The 19,387-nt window shown below is 40.0% G+C and overlaps 1 protein-coding gene and 1 pseudogene across 2 annotated transcripts in view; both read right to left on the bottom strand.

Annotated features, from left to right (window-relative positions):
• Positions 1-19,387, bottom strand: part of Rp1 (RP1 axonemal microtubule associated) — a 238,420-nt gene that overhangs the window by 88,434 nt on the left and 130,599 nt on the right. The window contains exons 8-13 of the mRNA XM_029533310.1: positions 19,105-19,183; positions 12,130-12,205; positions 9,739-9,815; positions 9,613-9,644; positions 9,329-9,458; positions 1,407-1,498 (exon numbers count right to left, since the gene is read on the bottom strand). Coding sequence (XP_029389170.1) covers positions 1,407-1,498; positions 9,329-9,458; positions 9,613-9,644; positions 9,739-9,815; positions 12,130-12,205; positions 19,105-19,183 — 486 coding nt within the window. The remainder of the gene's footprint in view (positions 1-1,406; positions 1,499-9,328; positions 9,459-9,612; positions 9,645-9,738; positions 9,816-12,129; positions 12,206-19,104; positions 19,184-19,387) is intronic.
• LOC110339019 lies at positions 16,083-18,787 on the bottom strand (annotated as a pseudogene). Its single transcript, XR_003842874.1, has 3 exons — positions 18,782-18,787; positions 18,167-18,193; positions 16,083-17,939 (listed from the first exon to the last, which is right to left on the bottom strand). The product of XR_003842874.1 is annotated as an alpha-actinin-4-like (transcript).

The following is a 19,387-nucleotide window of genomic DNA, read 5'->3' as shown; positions in this document are numbered from 1 at the left end:
GAGCTCATGTCTCTAGCTGCATAAGTAGCAGAAGATGGCCTAATCGGCCATCATTGGGAAGAGAGGCCCCTTGGTCTTGCAAACTTTATATGATCCAGCACAGGGGAAGGCCAGGGCCAAGTAGTGGGAGTGGGTGGGTAGGGGAGCAGGGGTGGGGGTAGGTATAGGGAACTTTTGGGATAGCATTTGAAATGTAAATAAAGAAAATAATAATAATAATAATAATAATAATAAAGAATTTACAATTAAAAAATGTAATGGAATTATCTTGACACCTATATATATATATATATATATATATATATATATATATATATATATCAGGATTATTTTGTAAGCCTTTTTTTCTTTTTCTTTTGTTCCGTGTGTGTGTGTGTGTGTGTGTGTGTGTGTGTGTGTGTGTGTGTGTATTCATGTGCTGATGTGCTGAAATGAAGCATAGGGCTTTATAGACACTACCCACTGAGACACATATCCTGCCCTCTTCACGTCTTTATTTAACTGAGCCCATATCCACTGAATTCTTATTTACTAAGCATTTACTAAGGCCTTTTTCCTGTGCTATGAAACACAAAGTCCAAAGCAGAAAAAAAAATGACGTTATAAAGAATGTTAGATTAATTAATCATTCAGCCTGAATGTAGGCCTAAAATGACATTGGAAGATGATTTAATGTAATGGTATTTTCCTTAAGCCAAATGTAGTTTCAAGTTAATAATACTATGTAACATTATGTGAGACAAATGTAATGTGAGGTAGATTGCCTGCTTCTATTTACCACGTTGGAACCCTCAGACCCTTTATTTCATGTCAAATGGTAAAGCATGAATTCTCTTAGCAGGTACACAAACAAATTAAACACCATAATGCACATTAGAACTTAACACACTGCTTATCAGTTACCCTATGTGATTTCATTTTTAAAAGAAATGTGATGCTTGCTTTTAAAGACAGTACATACATTTAAAGACTTTTCAAACCTAGAATAAACACAAAACAGAATTGAGTAAATTTGATCTTTCCCCTAAAAGTATAATCCCCAATCTTCAGAAAGCTCCCTGATGTTTTTAATGTTATCAGTTTATTTCAGTTGCTGAAGCTTAAGGCCATTTATGCCTCAAGTTTTCAAAAGTTCATGAAACAAAATAGTAATTTCAGTCCCTTGAAACTAATACAGAAATAAAAATAACAAGTCAAGGGAAATATGTAATTTGATCGTCTTATAAAATTAAGTTATGTAAGATATGCCATGTGCAATATATAATAAAGAGAAAATGTACTACAGACAGACATGGTAGAACACACCTTTAATCCCCACAAGAGGGCAAGGCTGAAAGACGGAACGTTGAAGGCCATCCTGGGTTACATAAGTGTGACCTATATCTCAAAAAGTCGCTGCTACTCACCATTCCATTGTCAAAGGTGAGAGAGAGATGCCTCAGCTCATGGCTTTGGAAAACACATATATTCCCTTCGTTGAAAATCACATCGAAGAGACCTAAAAAATATTCTAAATTATTTCACAAGAAGTGCATTCTTCGAAAGCTCTTTTTCCTTCAATTATGTACTGAAATCTAATAGTATATTTTATATATTTCAACTTAATGTTTGTAACTTGTAAAAAGGTAAAATATCTCCAATAATGTATTTCAAAATTCATAATATATGGTATGTACTTTAGTTTACTGAGGTATAATGCGTTTGAATAAAATAATGCGTTGAATGTAAAATAAAAGGCTTCTTAGCCATGATTCATTTCATTTCCTAACGCATTTCTGAAATTTATCTATGGGATTTTATGTATATGTATATGTTATACCATATATAGATAAAAATAATATAAAGTACATAAATTAAGACACATAATATATTGAATTATTTCATTGTAACAAAATTTGATTTTCTAAACTGAACCCCTTTCATGTCTATCCTACCAACATAGCCCACTTTGCATTAATTAAAACCTTGAAGCTAGTTAAAATGTATCAAATGAGGGAGGATTTTAGTAACTATTCAGTAATATAAGTTCCTAAACTCACTGTTTGACAAGGAGCTACTCAACTTATTATATGTACATATTCAATAACATCAAGCAATGCAATTTGTAAATTCTATATTTATATTTTTATTATAATTTACTTCATGGGTAAATACTTTAAGCTAAGAGCCAGGGCTGGTAAAGAAAATAACTACTGACTTCCTACATTAAAAAGTAATTTATTATGTATTTACAACTTAAATTCATTTAAAGTCATAGTTTTAAAAGTGAGAGGTTTTGAAAACTATTCAATTTTGAAAGACATGCTTAATTTAATGTTTAACTGATATTTTGTCTACCCAATAAAATACATTTTAATGATTAATAAATAAACACCTTTGTAAATTAAACTATTCTAGTGAGTACTTACAGACAGTCCTAGAGATTGTCATGTTATGGAAATGAAGAGGGAACTAGGAAGCAGAACCCCTGATAGCAGTCCGATGTTTGGTTGCATAACTTATCTCAGTTTTCTCATCAATAAACTCAGGGATTCACTAATTAAGTGAACTAATGAAGTAATGATAGAAGTATCTAAGATTAGGAAGCCATTCCTACAAATATTTAGTTTAATTTCCCATTTAATTTAATGATTCCATAAATAGCAAAATCTAAATCCATAAAGGTATGCTATATTTTATTGTTTTTAAACATTATAAATATTTTATTCCATCTTTGAAAAAAGTTGTTTTAAATATTTCATGTGTATGAGTATTTTCCCTTTATCTATGTATGTGTACTGTGTACATTCTTAATACCTATAGGAAAAAAGAGGTCATCAGATCCCCTGTAACTAAAGTTACAGAAGATTGTGAGCCACCATATGGGAGCGAGAAACCTACTTGGGTCCTCTGCTAGTGCAGTAAATGTTCTTAACCACTGGGCAGTCTTCCCAACACATCGCTTATTTTTAGCATTTTATTGAGATATGACAAATAGTGTCCTGGTTTGTTTTTATTTTCAAGTTGACATAGCCAAGAGTCACCTGGCAGAGGGAGAGTCAATCAAAGAAAAGTCCAGATCAGATTGGCTAAGGCAGTGTCTGTAGGGAATGATCTTTATTGATGATTGTTATGGGAAGGCGCCACTTACAGATGACCCTGGTTTGTGTAAGAAAGCTAGCCTGAGCATAGCCCAGAGAAAGTGAGACAGTGAACAGCTTTCCTCCATGTTTCTGGCCCCGAAGTCCCTGCCATGAGTTTCTGCCTTCATTCTCCTTGATAATAGCCTGTAAGCTGTAAGATAAAGTAAACCTTTTCCTCCCCTGAGTTGTTTTTTATCATGGGGTTTATCACAGGCACAGAAATCAAACTGGGAAATACACTATCCAATTCATTAATTCATTCATTTAAAAGATATGTTTAAAAAGTTGTGCAACCATTTTCACAAATCAAATCTAGAACTTTTTTTTCATCCCCAAATCACTGGCAATCATTTCTGATCCCTCATTCCCTAGTTCTTCCAATTTTTCTTCCTCACTCTGACCCCAGGCAATCATTTGCCTACTCTCTCTATATCTTTCACTTTTATAGACAATATTTTTGCCATCTGCACCCAGAGCTGACCCTGAACCACAGGCCTCCATACCCCGGTCCACTGGAAGAGATCTGGTCTTCCAGGAGTGCAGGCACACCTGTGAGCACTGATAGGACCACCATTTCTGCTCAAATTCCTGGGCCAAGAGGGACCCACCTGGAACCTTCAGGACACAAGAACCAAGTACCAGCCTGTGATAGGATACTTCCCAATTCCATCTGCTCCTGGAACCCAGTCCCACAGATCTCTGTACCCAGATCCCACCAAGAGAGCAGTTCTCCCAGGAGTGCTGACACATCTGAGAGAAGAGCGCATCATACCCAGATCCTGCCAAGAGAGAGCTGGTCTCCCAAGAGTGCTAAAACACCTGAGAACACAGGTGAGACCACCGCTTCTACTCCAATTCCTGACCCGGAGCCATCAGGACACAGGAACCAAGGTACAGCCAGGTACAGCCAGAAACAGGATACTTCTGGTTTCTGTCTGTGCCCCTGAGCTGACCATGTACCACAGCTTTACATACCCAAATTTGTCTTAAAGAGAACTGCTCTCCCAGGAGTGCTGACACACAAGCTTACAGGAGGGACAAGCCACAGTCAGAGACAGCAAGACCAGCTAACACCAGAGATAACCAGATGGTGAGAGGCAAGGACAAGGACATAAGCAACAGAAACCAAGGCTACTTGGCATCATCAGAACCCAGTTGTCCCACCACAGTGAGCCCTGGGTATTCCAACACACCAGAAAAGCAAGAGTCTGATTTAAAAACACATTTTATGATGATGATAGACTTTAAGAAAGACATAAGATAATAGGTATAGAAGAGAGCAAAGATTCCCAACTAAAAGGGCCTGTAAATACTTTCAACAAAATTATAGATAAAAACTTCCTAACCTAATGAAAGAGATGCCCATAAACATACAAGAAGCCTATAGAACTCCAAATAGATTGAACAAGAAAAGAAATTTCTCCTGTCACATAGTAGTCAAAACACCAAATGCACAAAACAAAGAATACTAAAGACAGTAAGGGAAAAAGGTCAAGTAACATATAAAGGCAGATTTTTCAGAATTACACCAGATTTCTCACCAGAGACTATGAAAGTTAGAAGATCCTGAGTAGATGTCATACAGGCCCTAAGAAAACACAAATACCAGCCCAGGCTACTATACCCAGCAAAATTCTCAATTAACATAGATGGACAAACCAAAATATTCCATGACAAAACCAAATTTACACAATATATCACAATAAATATAGCCCTACAAAGGATAATTGATGAAAAACTCCAACACAAAGAGAGAAACCCTAGAAAAAGCTAGAAAACAATCTTCTTTCAACAAATCCAAAAGAATATAGTCACACAAACATAATTCCACCTCTAACAACAAAAATAACAAGAAGCAACAGTCACTTTTCCTTAATAGCTCTGAACATCAATGGACTCAATTCCCCATTAAAAAGACATATACTAACAGACTGGATATGTAAATATCCAGCATTTTGATGCCTACAAGTAATGCACCTCAGTGAAAAAAGAGACAATACCCCAAAATATTTCCAAGCAAATGGTCCCAAGATAGATGCTTGAGAAGCCATTCTAATATCGAATAAAATCGACTTTCAACCAAAAGTTATCAAAAATGCAAAGGAATGACACTTCATACACATCAAAGGAAAAATCTCTCAAGATAAAGTCTCAATTCTGAACATCTATGCTACAAATGCAAGGGCATCCACATTCATAAAAGAAAGTTTACTAAAGCTCAAAGCACACATTACACCTCACATTATAATAGTGGGAAACTTCAGCGCCCCACACTCATCAATGGTCAGATCAAGGAAACACAAAACAAACAGAGACACAGTACAACTAACAGAAGTTATGAACCAAATAGATTTAACAGATATTTATAGACATTTCATCTTAAAACAAAAGAATTTACCTTCTTCTCAGCACCTCATGGTACCTTCTTCAAAACCAACAATAAAATCACTAACAAAGCAAGCCTCAACAGATACAAGAAAATTGAAATAATACCATGTATCTTATCAGATCGCCACGGACTAAGGCTGGTCTTCAATTAAAACAAAAAACAAAGAACAAACACAGAAAGCCCACATATACATGAAGCTGAACAACACTCTACTCAATGATAACTTAGTCAAGGAAGAAATAAAGAAATTAAAAACTTTTTAGAACTTAATGAAAATGAAGGCACAACATGCCTAAACTTATGGGACACAATGAAATCAGTGTTAAGAGGAAAACGCATAGCTCTGAGTGCCTCCAAAATGAAAATGGAGGGAGCATGCTCTAGCAGCTTAACAGAACACCTGAAAGCTCTAGGACAAAAAGAAGCAAATACACCCTAGAGGAGTAAATGGTAGGAGATAATCAAACTCAGGGTTGAAATTAACCAAATAGAAACATAAAGAACTATACAAGAGTCAACAAAACTCTTGAGAAAATCAATAAGATAGATAAATCCTTAGCCTGTCTAAATAGAGGACACAGAGACAATATTCAAATTAACAATAACAGAAATGAAAAGGGAGATATAACAACAAACCAAGAACATTCAAAAAAATCAGATCCTACTACAAAAGCATATACTTAATACTGGAAAATCTGAATGAAATGGACAATTTTCTAGACAGATATCAAATAGCAAAGTTGAATCAGGATCAGATAAACCATCTAAATAGTCCAATAACCCCTAAAGAAGTAGAAGTCATCATTAAAAATGTCCCAACCACAAAAAGCCAAGGACCAGATGGGTTTAGTGCAGAACTCTATCAGACCTTCAAAGAAGACCTAATACCAATACTCTTCAAACTATCCCACAAAATAGAAACAGAAGGAACACTACCCAACTCATTCTATGAAGCCACAGTTATGCTGATACCAAAACCACACAAAGACCTGACAAAGAAAGAGAATTTAAGATCATTTTCCCTTATGAATATGGATGCAAAAATGCTCAATAAAATTCTTGAAAACCAAATCCAAGAACACATCAAAATGATCATTCACTCGACCAAGTAGGCTTCATCTCAGAGATGTAGGGATGGAAATCTGTCAATGTAATTAACTACATAAACAAACTCAAGGGAAAAAAAAATGATCATTTCATCAGATGCTGAAAAAGCATTTGACAAAATTCAACATCCCTTCATGTTAAAAGTCTTGGAAAAATAAGGAATTCAAGGCCCATACCCAAACATAGTAAAAACAATATATAGCAAACCAGTAGTAAAACATCAAACTAAATGAAGAGAAACTTGAAGCAATCCCATCAAAATCAGGGACTAGACAAGGCTGCCAACTCTCTCCCTATCTATTCATTATAGTACTTGAAGTCCTAGCTAGAGCAATTAGACAACAAAAGGAGGTCAAAGTGATACAAAATGGAAAGGAAGAACTCAAATTATCACTATTTGTAGATGATATGATAGTATACTTAAGTGACCCCAAAAATTCCACCAGAGAACTCCTACAGCTGATTAACAACTTCAGCAATGTGGCTGGATACAAAATTAACTCAAACAAATCAGTAGCTTTCCTATACTCAAAGGATAAACAGGCTAAAAAAGAAGTTAGGGAAACAATACCCTTTACAATAGTCACCAACAATATAAAGTATCTTGGTGTGACTCTAGCTAAACAAGTGAAAGATCTATATATAGTCTCTGAAGAAAGAAATCGATAAGTGGATATTAGGCAAAAAGCGTGGAATACCCACAATACAACTCATGGACCACATGAAGCTCAAGATTCCTCTTTTTTGGAAAACCAAAGAATGGATTTTTCACTCCTACTTAGAAGGGAGAACAATATAACCAATGGAAGTAGAGGGTGGGAGGGACTTGGGGGTATAGAGGATGGTGAGAGTGAAAAGAGGGGCAGAATCAGGTATGGGAGGAGATAGAGGAGTTATACAAAGGGACATGAAATTGAACAGAGGTGTGTAGCAATGAGGGATGGGGAACTAGGGGTAGCAACCAGAAAGTCCCAGATGCCAGTAAAGCAAGAGCCTCCCAGGACCCCACAGTGATGACATTAACTGGTATACCACACAAAGGGGAGGAAGAACCTGTTGAGACCATATCCAGAAGTTAGGCATGGCTCCCTCTGGTTGAAGGAAGGGGCCACCCACCCATCTACAAAATTTTAACCCAGAATTGCTCCTGTCTAAAAGGAATACAGCAAGAAAGTGTGGAGCAGAGACTGAAGGAAAGGCCATGCAGAGACTGCCCCACCTGGAGATCCATCCCACATTCAGACACCAAACCCAGACACTATTGCTAACAATGCCAAGAAGTGTTTGTGACAGGAGTCTGACACAGCTGTCTCCTGAGAGGCTATGCCAGAGTATGACCAGTACAGATGCAGATGCTTGCAGCCAACCATTGGACTGAGCACATGGATCCCAATGGGGAGTTTAGGGAAAGACTGAAGGATCTGAAGCGGCCTTATCTGGCATCAGTGGGAGAGGAGGCCCTTGGTCCTGTCAAGGCTTGATGCTCCAGTGTAGAGGAATGCTAGGGCAGTGAAGTGGGTGTGGGTGGGAGGGTAGGGGAACACCCTCATAGAATCAGAGGAATGGGGAATAGGATAGAGGGTTTGTAAAGGGGAAACCATGAATGGGGATAACACTTGAAATATAAATAAATAAAATATACAATTAAACACTATTTTCTTCATATTTCATTTACATGCCCTGACCAACTCTTTGTGCACATTCAACCCTCTGTCCACCCACTCCTCTGGGTACCACCGCTCTGCTCTGTCCAATGGGATCAGCATTTTAGGATCCTGCACAAATCCTTCTGCTCCAAGATGACTTCACGTAATATGAGACAGTTTCTACGTTTAATATTTGCAAACTCGCTCTGCTGTTTCCCACATGGCTGTCCTGATATTCCCATCAACAGGATTTCCATTTTTCCACATCTTCACCAACATGCTTATCGGTTTATTCAATGCCGTGCCAACCACCATGAGCTGACTTCCCATTGTGACTTTGATTAGCATTTCTCTGATGATGAATGACTCTGAGCATTGACTAGTTTGCCACTTGCAAATCTTCTTTAGAAAAAAATGTCTAGTCTAACCTTCTCATAACATTTAGATGTAAGGTTATTTTCTATTAATTAGATGCCAGCCCGAGCTCCTTGAACATTTTAGATGCTAATTCTTTACTAGATACATTAGTTTTCAAATATTTGTTTGTCTGTTTGTTTGATTAGGAAGTCTCAGTGAGGAGGACACATTGTCCCACTCAGGACTCATAATTGGAAAACCCAAACAGGACTTCTTCAGTCATTTCTGCTACATGTTGTGAGCACCTGATTTGATGATGTTTATCTATCTGCTACTTGCTATTTGGTCCTTTGCTCACTTTCTTGACCAAGCTACTCCTCCCATTCTACTAGATACTGTAATTGACTGGTTTTATGATTGTTTTCGATCTATGCGCCACTTACTATTTGTTCTTTTACTTTTACTTACTATGTGTTTAACAGACTTCCTCATTCAAAGCCGAGATCCTATCATACTTCATTCTCAAAAATGTGTCAACAGTAAGCATTTTCTGGATGCAAAGTAATGAAGTAGTTCAATTTTAAACAAAAACAAATGCGTAATGAATCAGAAGTATTTCTGGCAGTTTTCACCCGTTAGTTCATGTGACTTCACTGCAGTCACTGTTTTAAACAAACAACATGCTCCTTTTCATATGGAAAAACTACCGTATCTGTCTGTCTGCTCTCCAGCAGCATCCACGGTGCCATCTGGATGAAGACGGACAAACCCTCCACTGAGCTTGTTGTAAAACTGAAGAGTATTTCCTTTCATAAACTTCCAGCTGTCAGCAGCCCACTAAAACATAAGCAAAATAGAGACCATCTGAGAAGACACGAAGAGAAAACTACTAAATAATAGTCCTTATTAAAAATGGCATACTACTTTTGTTTCATGCATCCAACAGCTATCTGAAACTATTTGTAATAAATCAGTTGAAACAAAATCTTACTGTTTCTTTTCTCTTACGTTCTAGCTTCTTTCCTGGAAATATAAAGGGGAAGTTGATTCATTTCAAGTATACTGAGCTTGCTTTTAAAACATGATTTCTCAAGAAATGTACATTTGTGACACTCACTCACAGAGGAGATAGTCTTATCCCTAGCATACATTTCTCTGACAATTTTGCCATCATCTTCTCCTTCATCCAGCCATCTGTGGAAAGAAAAATGTGTCAGTTATTTTTGAGGATTTTTTTTTATTGTTGTTTACTCAGAACACAGCACTTATCTTTCCAAGACAGAAATAATGGACAGCAAGAATAGGGGAAAGTCCATGGACACTAAGTTAATGAAGGGAGAGTAGTGCAGGTGGAGAATACAACCCATAAGTGACAGCAAGGCCGAAAGAGTGGAGAGTGAGTGTTTTCTTCAATCCACTGCCAAGTCCATCAGTTCTACTGCTAACTGCCAATGCCGTAGATTTCACATCCATTGAACTAAGAGCTTGGTCCTGTTCTTTGTCTAGCAGCTACAGTTCAGGCTCCTGTCAGTTATTTAGAAAATGGTTCCATCAAGAAGAGGGGAGAGGAGTACTAAAGAAACTGTAAATCTGTGAACGCTGCTAGAGAAATGAGTCAGCAGTCAGGGCCAATTAACAATGGGCAGGTGGTTGTATAATGATTAAAAGTAAAATTCATTATATGAATTGATTACTTCTGATGATCAGTTGGAACCTCATAAAAAAGGCCACATTTTCACATCTTGAACTCTTACTTTCCTCCAATATGTATGGGAGAATCATGCTATGCTGGGCATTGGGCTCTACACAGACAGTCTGGTCTCCAGTCGAGTTGAGGTGTGGAACCCCGGACCCAGTGGTGATAATTCACCTACATGGGACGGTAGGCGTTCCCTCATATCTTCTGGACTCAAGGCTCCTGTCGAAGTTACCGCCCCCACAGCCCCCACAGGAAAAGTGTGGCTAGTAGTCACATAGAAAATGTCCCAAGCTTCTGACCTTCAGGCTACACTCCTCCCCAGTTACCTAGCAACAGTAAAGATTACAGCACACCATAAGAGGGGCTGCTTGGCCCCACCTCACTCTTGTGCTCTTAATCTCCTCTCTCCTCTTCTCTCCCTATCTCTCCTCATCCTCTCTCTCCTCTCACTCTCTTATTCTCTCTTTCTTACTCTCTAGCCTTTCTTCTCTCTCTCCTTTTCCCCTTCTCTCCTCTTGGCCATGGCCAGTCTCTCTCTCTCTTTCTGCCTTTTCTCTTTCCCCCTGCCTTTCTACAATAAAGCGCTAAAACCATATACTCTCTCTGTTCATCAAGGCCCGATGCACTTGGATGATGGGATAGGCTTTCCTCTAACAAGCCATTTCTAATCTCCCGATGGAAGGCCTTCCTGTGCTCCAGTCAAGGCCCAGAGTAAGGACTCTCGCCTGCGTGGGAACCTCTCTCCCTTAGCCCTCTCTCCCATAACCCCGAGGGGGCTACAGGGTGTTGCCCCGGGGTCCCTGGTCAGTGGCTACCTCTTGTCCATCCCTCCCCACTGTTGAGTGGGGTCAGTGGCTTAGATGCCCACCTGGGGCCAAGTGGAAAATGTCTGGCAGCTCTCCCAAGTCCACTTGCCCAGAGCATAGGAGGAACTCTGGCTGGACATGGGCTATCCTCCCTCCCCCCTCCTTCCCCTACAACCCTTTTAGTTCCCACAATGCTTTAAGCTCTATCAAACTTTTCCGAAGTATTCAATTTCAATCATAAGGAATGATTGTACATACATTTGATAATATTTCTCCATAGAAGAAGTGACCCTGAAGATTAATGTCTTCAGACGTGATCAAAGGAGTTGAACTTTAGAGTTAATGCAGAGACTTATTGATGACCAAGGTACTAAGAGCAAGTGCCTTTTAGGTGTTCAGCCTTAAACACAAAACCCATATTACCTCCTCCAAGGTTTAAGGAACATCATGGGACAGTGGGTAAAAATAAGGTAAGCGCTTCATGGCAGGCAAGGCCATGAAGTACTTGAAATAGATATGGCATGGCCATGACACTCATAAACTTACAACTGCTATAGTTGCCTGCACAAGACCAAGTCTATAAACATGTATATGTTTTAGATGGGATTCATGCAGCCATACCCAGGGGAAGCTAAGGACAATCGATGTCTTCTGGGAAAACATTGTTGTCAATAGGTCCACACACTCGTGCACGTGTGCCTGGTTAAATCTAGTGGGACACAAAACTAACAACAACAAATGGGATGGCAACCTGTGGGAGAAGAGTAAAGACTGGTGGGATGAAGGAAAGGTAATAGAAAAGTGGTAAGATCAGTAGGACAATATATTATATATTCCACTAAAACTGCCAAAGAATAAATTAATAATAATAATAAGATTAATGTTTGCAAACATTATATAACAAAATTTTAGTGGCAAGGTATAATTAACATGCTATTTAGTTCTCACCAATACATGGGCTTAGATCTGTCTCCTATGAGCTGACTTGCCAGTGTAAACACACCTGTGACAGAAGAAGGCATACTCATGGTTGGTTGTGGGATCCCTGATCACAACATCCTCAAGAAACCAGCCATTTCCTAAACAGATTTAAGAAGATAAAAATATATTAATGGATATGTATAGTATGTGAATTATCGCATGCTTTGAGAATCAGGTCTTAATTCTAAACAAATTTTATGCAACATAAAGCTTCCAAAAAAATCTACTTGTAACAGAAGATAATGATAAACCTTTAACATAGTTCCAATAGAATGTTGTTTTAAGGACTTTTTTATTTTATGTCATATTTCAATATGATTTTCCAAATAAATATACCATTGATTTCAGAAATTATATTCACAATTTTAGACCTATCATCTTCAAGAACATATATTTCATGAGTTAGCAATACTTTTTATTTCCATAAAATCTCTTTTTAAGTGTTTAAATTCATATTAACTTGCAAACTAAGATTGGATAAAATGTAATTTTATTTATTGGAAATAATAGAAATTTTTAACTACTATAGCTTCTCTGAATTAAAACTCCTTAAGTTGATGAGCTAAGACTGAACAGTTTTAGAGGGGGGCTTAACAAAGTCAGCATAGGCACTCTGGTCTGGCCTCTGCCTTGCTCCTTGGCTCCTCATGCGTCACTGCTGAGCAGCCTTTGAGTCACTATGGCTGATATTGAGAATTGATGCTGCAGGGTCATACTCAGTTTCTGAATCAGAAGGGTGGGGAGGCAACAATCCATCACCAAATGTCCAGGCTGAACAAGGATGAGGAGTCTTCCAGAGTGTGATGGTTTATATATGCTCAGGCCAGTAAGTGGCACTATTAGAAGGTGTTGCCCTGTTGGAGTAGGTGTGTCACCGTGCATGTGGGATTTAAGAACCTCATCCTAGCTGCCTGAAATACAGTATTCTGCTAGCAACCTTCAGATGAAGACATAGAACTCTCAGCTCCTCCAGTACCATGCCTGCCTGGATGCTGCCATGTTCCTGCCTTGATGATACTGGACTGAACCTCTGAACCTGTAAGCCAACCCCAATTAAATGTTGTCCTTTATAAGACTTTCCTTGGTCATGGTGTCTGTTCACAGCAGTAAAACCCTAACTAAGACACAGGGCATGGGATTTTCTGTGCCAACACCATAACAAATCCACACAAACGAGGATGGTTACCTACCCTACATAAGACCCTAAGAAATGAATTTTCAGCAAGGTCCCAGGTCACCTTAAAAGCCTCTATCACATGACATGCCTTACAATCCATGGGCCATTCCCTCTACCTGACTGTCACTCTTCAATAATGTCATTTTGATTTTATTCTGAAGTGCTACATAAAATATACTCTTTCCTTTAAGGAAATCAGAAGGTTTAGGATAGTGAAGCAGGTTTAAGGGACAACTGACAAGTACTAACTTCCTTTAGAGGTAAACTTGAAATTTGGCTTTGTTAAGATGTTTTAAAATTACCTTTATTAAAAGTTTTTCATACATTTTGATCATGTTTACTTTCCCCAACTCCTTCAGATCCTTCCCACCCAACTTCATGCTCTTTCTCTATATCTCCTAAAACAAAACAAAACGAAACACCCACAAAGAGTAACATGGAGTTTTATGCTGGCCAACTATTCTTTGGCATGGGGCTTGCCCAGGAATATGGTTGATCTACCCACTGACGCTCCATTGGAAAACTCATTTTCCACTTCCCAGGAGGTATCAATTCAAAGATCTTCTTGGTTAGGGTTAGGACTTTGCAACTACTTCCCCTTTTCAGGGCTGGGGTTTTTGTCTGACTTAAACCTGTGCGTGTCTTGTGCGTGATGTCATTATCTCTTTGAGGTCATACGTACATCAGTACTGCTGTGCCTGAAAGACACTGTATCCTTGGAGTGATAAACCACTTCTGGCTCTTCTGCCTCTCCTTCCACATAGATCCCCTGAGCCTCTAGAGGAAGAGTTTGATGAAAACATCCCACTTAGGACCACGTGCTCTGAATTGTCTCACTCTGCACATTCTCTAAATATCAGTCTCTGTTTTAAAACTTATTTTATGCCAGAAGTTTCTCTGATGGAGGTTGAAAGATGCCAAAGTGGTAATTCTTAGAGGTAATCATGAGTTAGTCTTACAAAAACAACTTTTAAAACTAGCAAGTTAGTACAAAGCTATTCATGTAGAAATAGATTGCCTTTATTTACTCTCTTTTGAGAAAACTCAGCACTAGAATTAGAACTGTTCAGATTAATGACAGTAAAAGAGAGGGAGATTTTAGGGAGTGACAATGTCTTAAGGAATCTACCCTCAGGACTGTGGTACGTATCTCATAAAAGGGATCAATTGGACAAATTGGCCCTTTGTGCCCCTCCATCCTGCGAGAACTAAAAGAGACTTTCAGATGCAAGGGCATTTGGTTTACAGCTTTCAAAAATAAAATTTCAAGAAAAATGGTCTTACTCTCATATCACCCACGGTGATTTCATTTGGAACCTGATAAACTGTAAAATGGTTCATGGAATTTTAAGTGAAGTGGCTGTCTGTTGGCACATCACACACTTGAAAGTGTAATTAACTACCTGGCTAGCCTTCCAAAATTTAAAACACAAGAAAATTCGTGTGTGTATGTGTGTATATGTGTGTGTGTGTGTGTGTGTGTGTGTGTGTGTGTGTTTAAAATTTCTTCTTGACTGTTAATGTATTTGTTTAAATTCTATTATCAAAGTCTCATTGGGAATAATGAATGCTAATAGAAAATAATTTTCTTTCTTGTGCCTTTTAGTGGTTGTCACCTTGAATTTACACTATTGTGTAATACTATGAATAAATTCACTTAACTTTTAAAATATATTCACACTATATCATACTTGGGATTGTCATTTTCAATGCTTAATGTCTTCTGAATATAACATGAGCTAAGGCGGAGATTTTCTACCCTTGTTTAGAAAAGTTAACTTTTAATAGATGATATTGCTCTTCAAATGCTATATTAGGGCATAATCTTCTCTTCTTCCCTTCTTAAAAATATTATATGTTTTATTCTCCCATACCCAGAGGGTGGTTCATTCAGAATAAACTCAGGGGGGCTGGTAGAAATAAACCCATTAATGACTAGGCAGGCAGGTCAGCAGCTCACCTCCACCTCAGGAGGTCCCCCAGAGACCCCTGCCCACGGCCGCAGGGGAAAGTCAAGAGGGGGTGGGTAGGGCATGGAATCAGTTGTCTTCATTATGAGAGTGAGAAAAGTAGCAGAGATATGCAGCCATATGGATACATATTTATATAATAAATCTATGTTAATAAAGTAAATACTAATTCTCTGGAAGTTATAATTTTTAAATTTTTTTTTTTAGTTTTTTTCCCTTTTTTTTAAATTTTAATGATGTTTTGTTTGTTTGTTTCTCCTCCAGTCTTTGAATTTTGTTGGTTTTGGTCCTTAGAAAATCTGAGACGCAGAGCCCAGGTGAAACAAGGCCGGGTGGGCTGGAGCTGATTGCCCCGCAGTCACTCCTGAGGCAGAGAAGGGTTATGGCAGGTTCTCTGCTCCTGGTGAGCACACAGAGGCAGGGTGGTGGGAGGAGCCACTAGAATCTGGTCCAGGGGAGCTGGGTGCCCTCTGCTGCTTCTTAGGTCAGGCAGTTCCTCCACGAGGCACATGGGGTTTTGGCCTGGATGTGAGAGGCTTTCAAGGTGCCTCAGGGGCAGAGGGGACCTGGGTTTAGAGAGGTATCTCTGGGACACAGGGGTCCATGGTCCCCTCCATATAGGCTAAGAACCCACAACACAGCACAGCATATATATTTAGCAGACCAGAAATGCTGATCGCCAAGCCTCCCCTTCCCTACTAGACTGGAAAGGGAGGCCTGTCTAGTCCCTCCCAGCCTGGCTCCCTAGAAGGACCACAAAGAGCTCTTTGCAGCGATACAGAGTCGGGAGGCCAAGGGAGTTCAGGGTGTTCAGGGTGGCTGAGGGCCTCACAGGTCGCTCTCCCGATAGAGGGCTGTGGAGAAGGATTTGTAGTCAAGGGCACCAGGAGCAGCATCAGACCCTTGGTAGGGTGCTATGCGGGAGACCTGCCTCATCAGCCTGGTGGGGTGGGGGCAGCTCTCTCCGCAGTTCCTCAGCAGTGATTAAGTCCTTGTCCCCTGTCAGGACCTTGAAGGGAGTAATGTGTCTGTGATCAGATCAGCTGTGTCTATGTCTGTGGTCTCCCTCTAGATGAAGTCACTGAAGGCTTGGAAGGGCAGGAGGCCACGATGGTTGGGGTCAACCACACTCATGATCAGGTTGAATGCAGCATCACCCTGCTCGTCATTCTCAACAACTTGGCCCAGGCTGATGAGGGAAGCTTTGAATTCCTCAGGTCCCAGTGCCTCGCCATGGTCCTTGTCAAAGTGGATGAAGGATGCCCGGAACTCCTGCATATCTGTTCCTGGCTGATACCCTTGGCATCTCTAGTGAGGATCTGGTTTTCCACCTCGTTGATGGTGCGGGCAATGGTAGTGAGCTCACAGCACGTATGAATATGCTCCATTGTGTAGTTGCTCCTGGATGAGCTGGTTCTGCTGCTACAGCAGGACTACATTGAGTAGTCCACAACACTGCTCTCATACTGCTTCAGGTGACTCAGCTGGTCTTCTAGAGTCCGGTTCATCTCCATGGAGATGTGCCAGATTTCCTCTGTCTTGGTCCGGATCCAGGGCCCACTATATTGATTCGGCTGGCAAACTGTAGGTTTCAATGCATTGCTGCTTGCTCTGCTTTCCAGGAGTGCATGGTCCAGCTTTGGCACCAGCTGCTGCACCTTCTCCCACTTGGAGTTGATGATCTAAGGGCCAATGGTGGTCTAGGGGTTGCTGCCTGACAGCTTGATGTGGTTGTTCTCAGCGATCCTTTGGGCCTCCTTGTGGATGGCCAGGATGGCCTCACGCTCCCGGTCAGCATCTGGCAGGGTGAACTTGAACTGGTCATGGACTGAGATCAGGCCCTCCCTCGATCTCCTCGATGGTATGGACGATGAACAAGCCCTTCAGGTCCTCTATGGCACTCTCCATCCAGTTGTTGAAGGGTGCAGCCCATTTGGATGGTTGATGGTCTCTAGCTGTTTCTCTGTGTTTCTCCAAGGCTTCCCTGCAACTGTGGGTCAGAGAACCCAGATTATTCCACTGGTCACAGGTCTTCTGGCACCGTGTGTTGACACTGTGGGGGTCATAGTAGTCCAACTCGTTGAGCTCCTGGGCAATTTGCAGCAATCTACTCTGTACGGTCCTGGTATGCGGCCAGGTCACTCTCAAAGGCCTCATATTTTCGGATCAGAGATTTGGTGTCTGACAAAGTGGCTGTCTTTTAGTCCCAGTGCTTCAGCATGGCCTTCCCACCAGTCCAGTCCTGCTGGAACTTCTCTGCCAGATGATCAAGTTGTTCCAGCCTACAGATTTCATTCAACGGTCATTCTTCATAGCCCTTCTCAGCCTGCTCCATGTCTTGCCAACTCATTGTTGATGTCTGAGAACATCCTGCCTTCGGAGTGCATGAAGGCAGGTCGATAGCTGAGCCACAGCTTGGTCTGCAGTGTGTAATTGATCTCCGGCTGACCCTTCTCCTGCACCTTGGGCAGGGAAGGGGGTGCAGAGATGCCTATAGTCTCGGAAGTGCTCCAGCTTCTACTGAATCTCCTGGATGGTCTTATGAGGCACGACGGTCGGAATGGCGCACTGGATCCACTCTAGAAGATCACTGGCCAGGGGTTCATAATCTTCCATCAGGTGCTCATTTTCCTGGGTCACAGCCAGCACCTTGCAGATACAGCTGGCGGCAGACTCAGCCTTCTGCTAGGCCATCATCTTAAAAGCTACTTGAAAGTCCTCTGGCTCCTGGAGGACTTAATTGTAACATGACTGTTTTTTTTTTTGTTTTTTTGGGTTTTTTTTGTTTGCTTGTTTTTGGTTTTTCAAGACAGGGTTTCTCTGTATAGCCCTGGATGTCCTGGAACCAGGCTGGCCTCGAACTCAGAAATCCGCCTGCCTCTGCCTCCCGAGTGCTGGGATTAAAGGCATGCCCCACCACTCCAGGCATTGTAACATGACTGTTAAACTAGCTGCCAACTAACAAAAATGACAGTGTGCAAATGATTTTTAGCTGATTAAACTATAAATAATTTTTTCCAAGATACGATTCCTGCGAAGGTATATTTTACTGTCTGTGGAAAACTGATCCTATTTTATTTACTTTATTGATCTCACTATTGCTCTTTGTAATCTCAATAATGATATGTTTATATTTTGGGAACTTTTGTAACCTCTTTAAACCAGTTTTATAAACACGTTTAACTTCTAACACCTCTCATTTATTATTGAAACATATATTCCCTACATATTTGTGAGAGACTTTTGTTCCTAATAAGGAAATTGTATTAGTTTTCTTTTTCAGTATGTGTCTTTCAATCAAATGACATTTCTTTATACCAAGGTTATTTACATAACAGGAAATAAATTCTTTAGAAGGGTCTGAATTATCTCACAGAATTACTGGGAAAAGTTAGGAGAAGCATGAACACAATGGAAACAGGAAACACAGCCAAGTCCTTGCTATCAAGACAAGCATCTCAACCCACTACTGCTGGACAATGAGTCCCCTTTCAAGGAATGTCATCCCTGGGAGACTCTATGGTTGCCTCCATCGCTGGATGCTCCACAACATTCACAACCCAAATACCTCTTTCTAAATGATCCTTTCTGTCTTCCCAGGCTGATCATGTGGCATTCTCTCAGGCAGCTTACATCATTTTACAGAAAAATATATCAATTTAAAAGGAAATCTGGGGAAAATATTTTTATTTCAGTAATATGTAATAGAATCTTCCTTCTTCCCTTTCTTAGTTCTTCTTCAAAGAGTTGTTTTCTATAAGGTTTTGCCACTGTTTACTAGATTCACCAAGAGTTTCATATAAATGGAGTAGAAGCAGACATCCATTAGAGTTCTGTAAGCGAGCCTTACCTTGCCCAAGTCCATCATGACCTATCACGATCTTGCATAAGTCTCCAAGGTTTACAGCTTCTAGAAAGAAGGTATCAATCTGCAACCAATTTTTTAAAAACCTCTAATTAGACGTACATTATAATTATGACTTTACCACCAATAGACATTAAGATGTAGCAAAAATCAGTTGTCAAAAGTAGGTTCATTGCCAAATATACAAAGCTGTCCACAGTACAAAAGTAAAGAAGGTGAGAGTGATCTGGCTGTCAGTCTATCACCTGATTGATATCCACGATTAATT

The sequence above is a fragment of the Mus pahari genome, chromosome 22, assembly GCF_900095145.1.
Source record: "Mus pahari chromosome 22, PAHARI_EIJ_v1.1, whole genome shotgun sequence".
NCBI lineage: Eukaryota > Metazoa > Chordata > Mammalia > Rodentia > Muridae > Mus > Mus pahari.
This window is presented reverse-complemented; position numbering and strand designations above follow the sequence as displayed.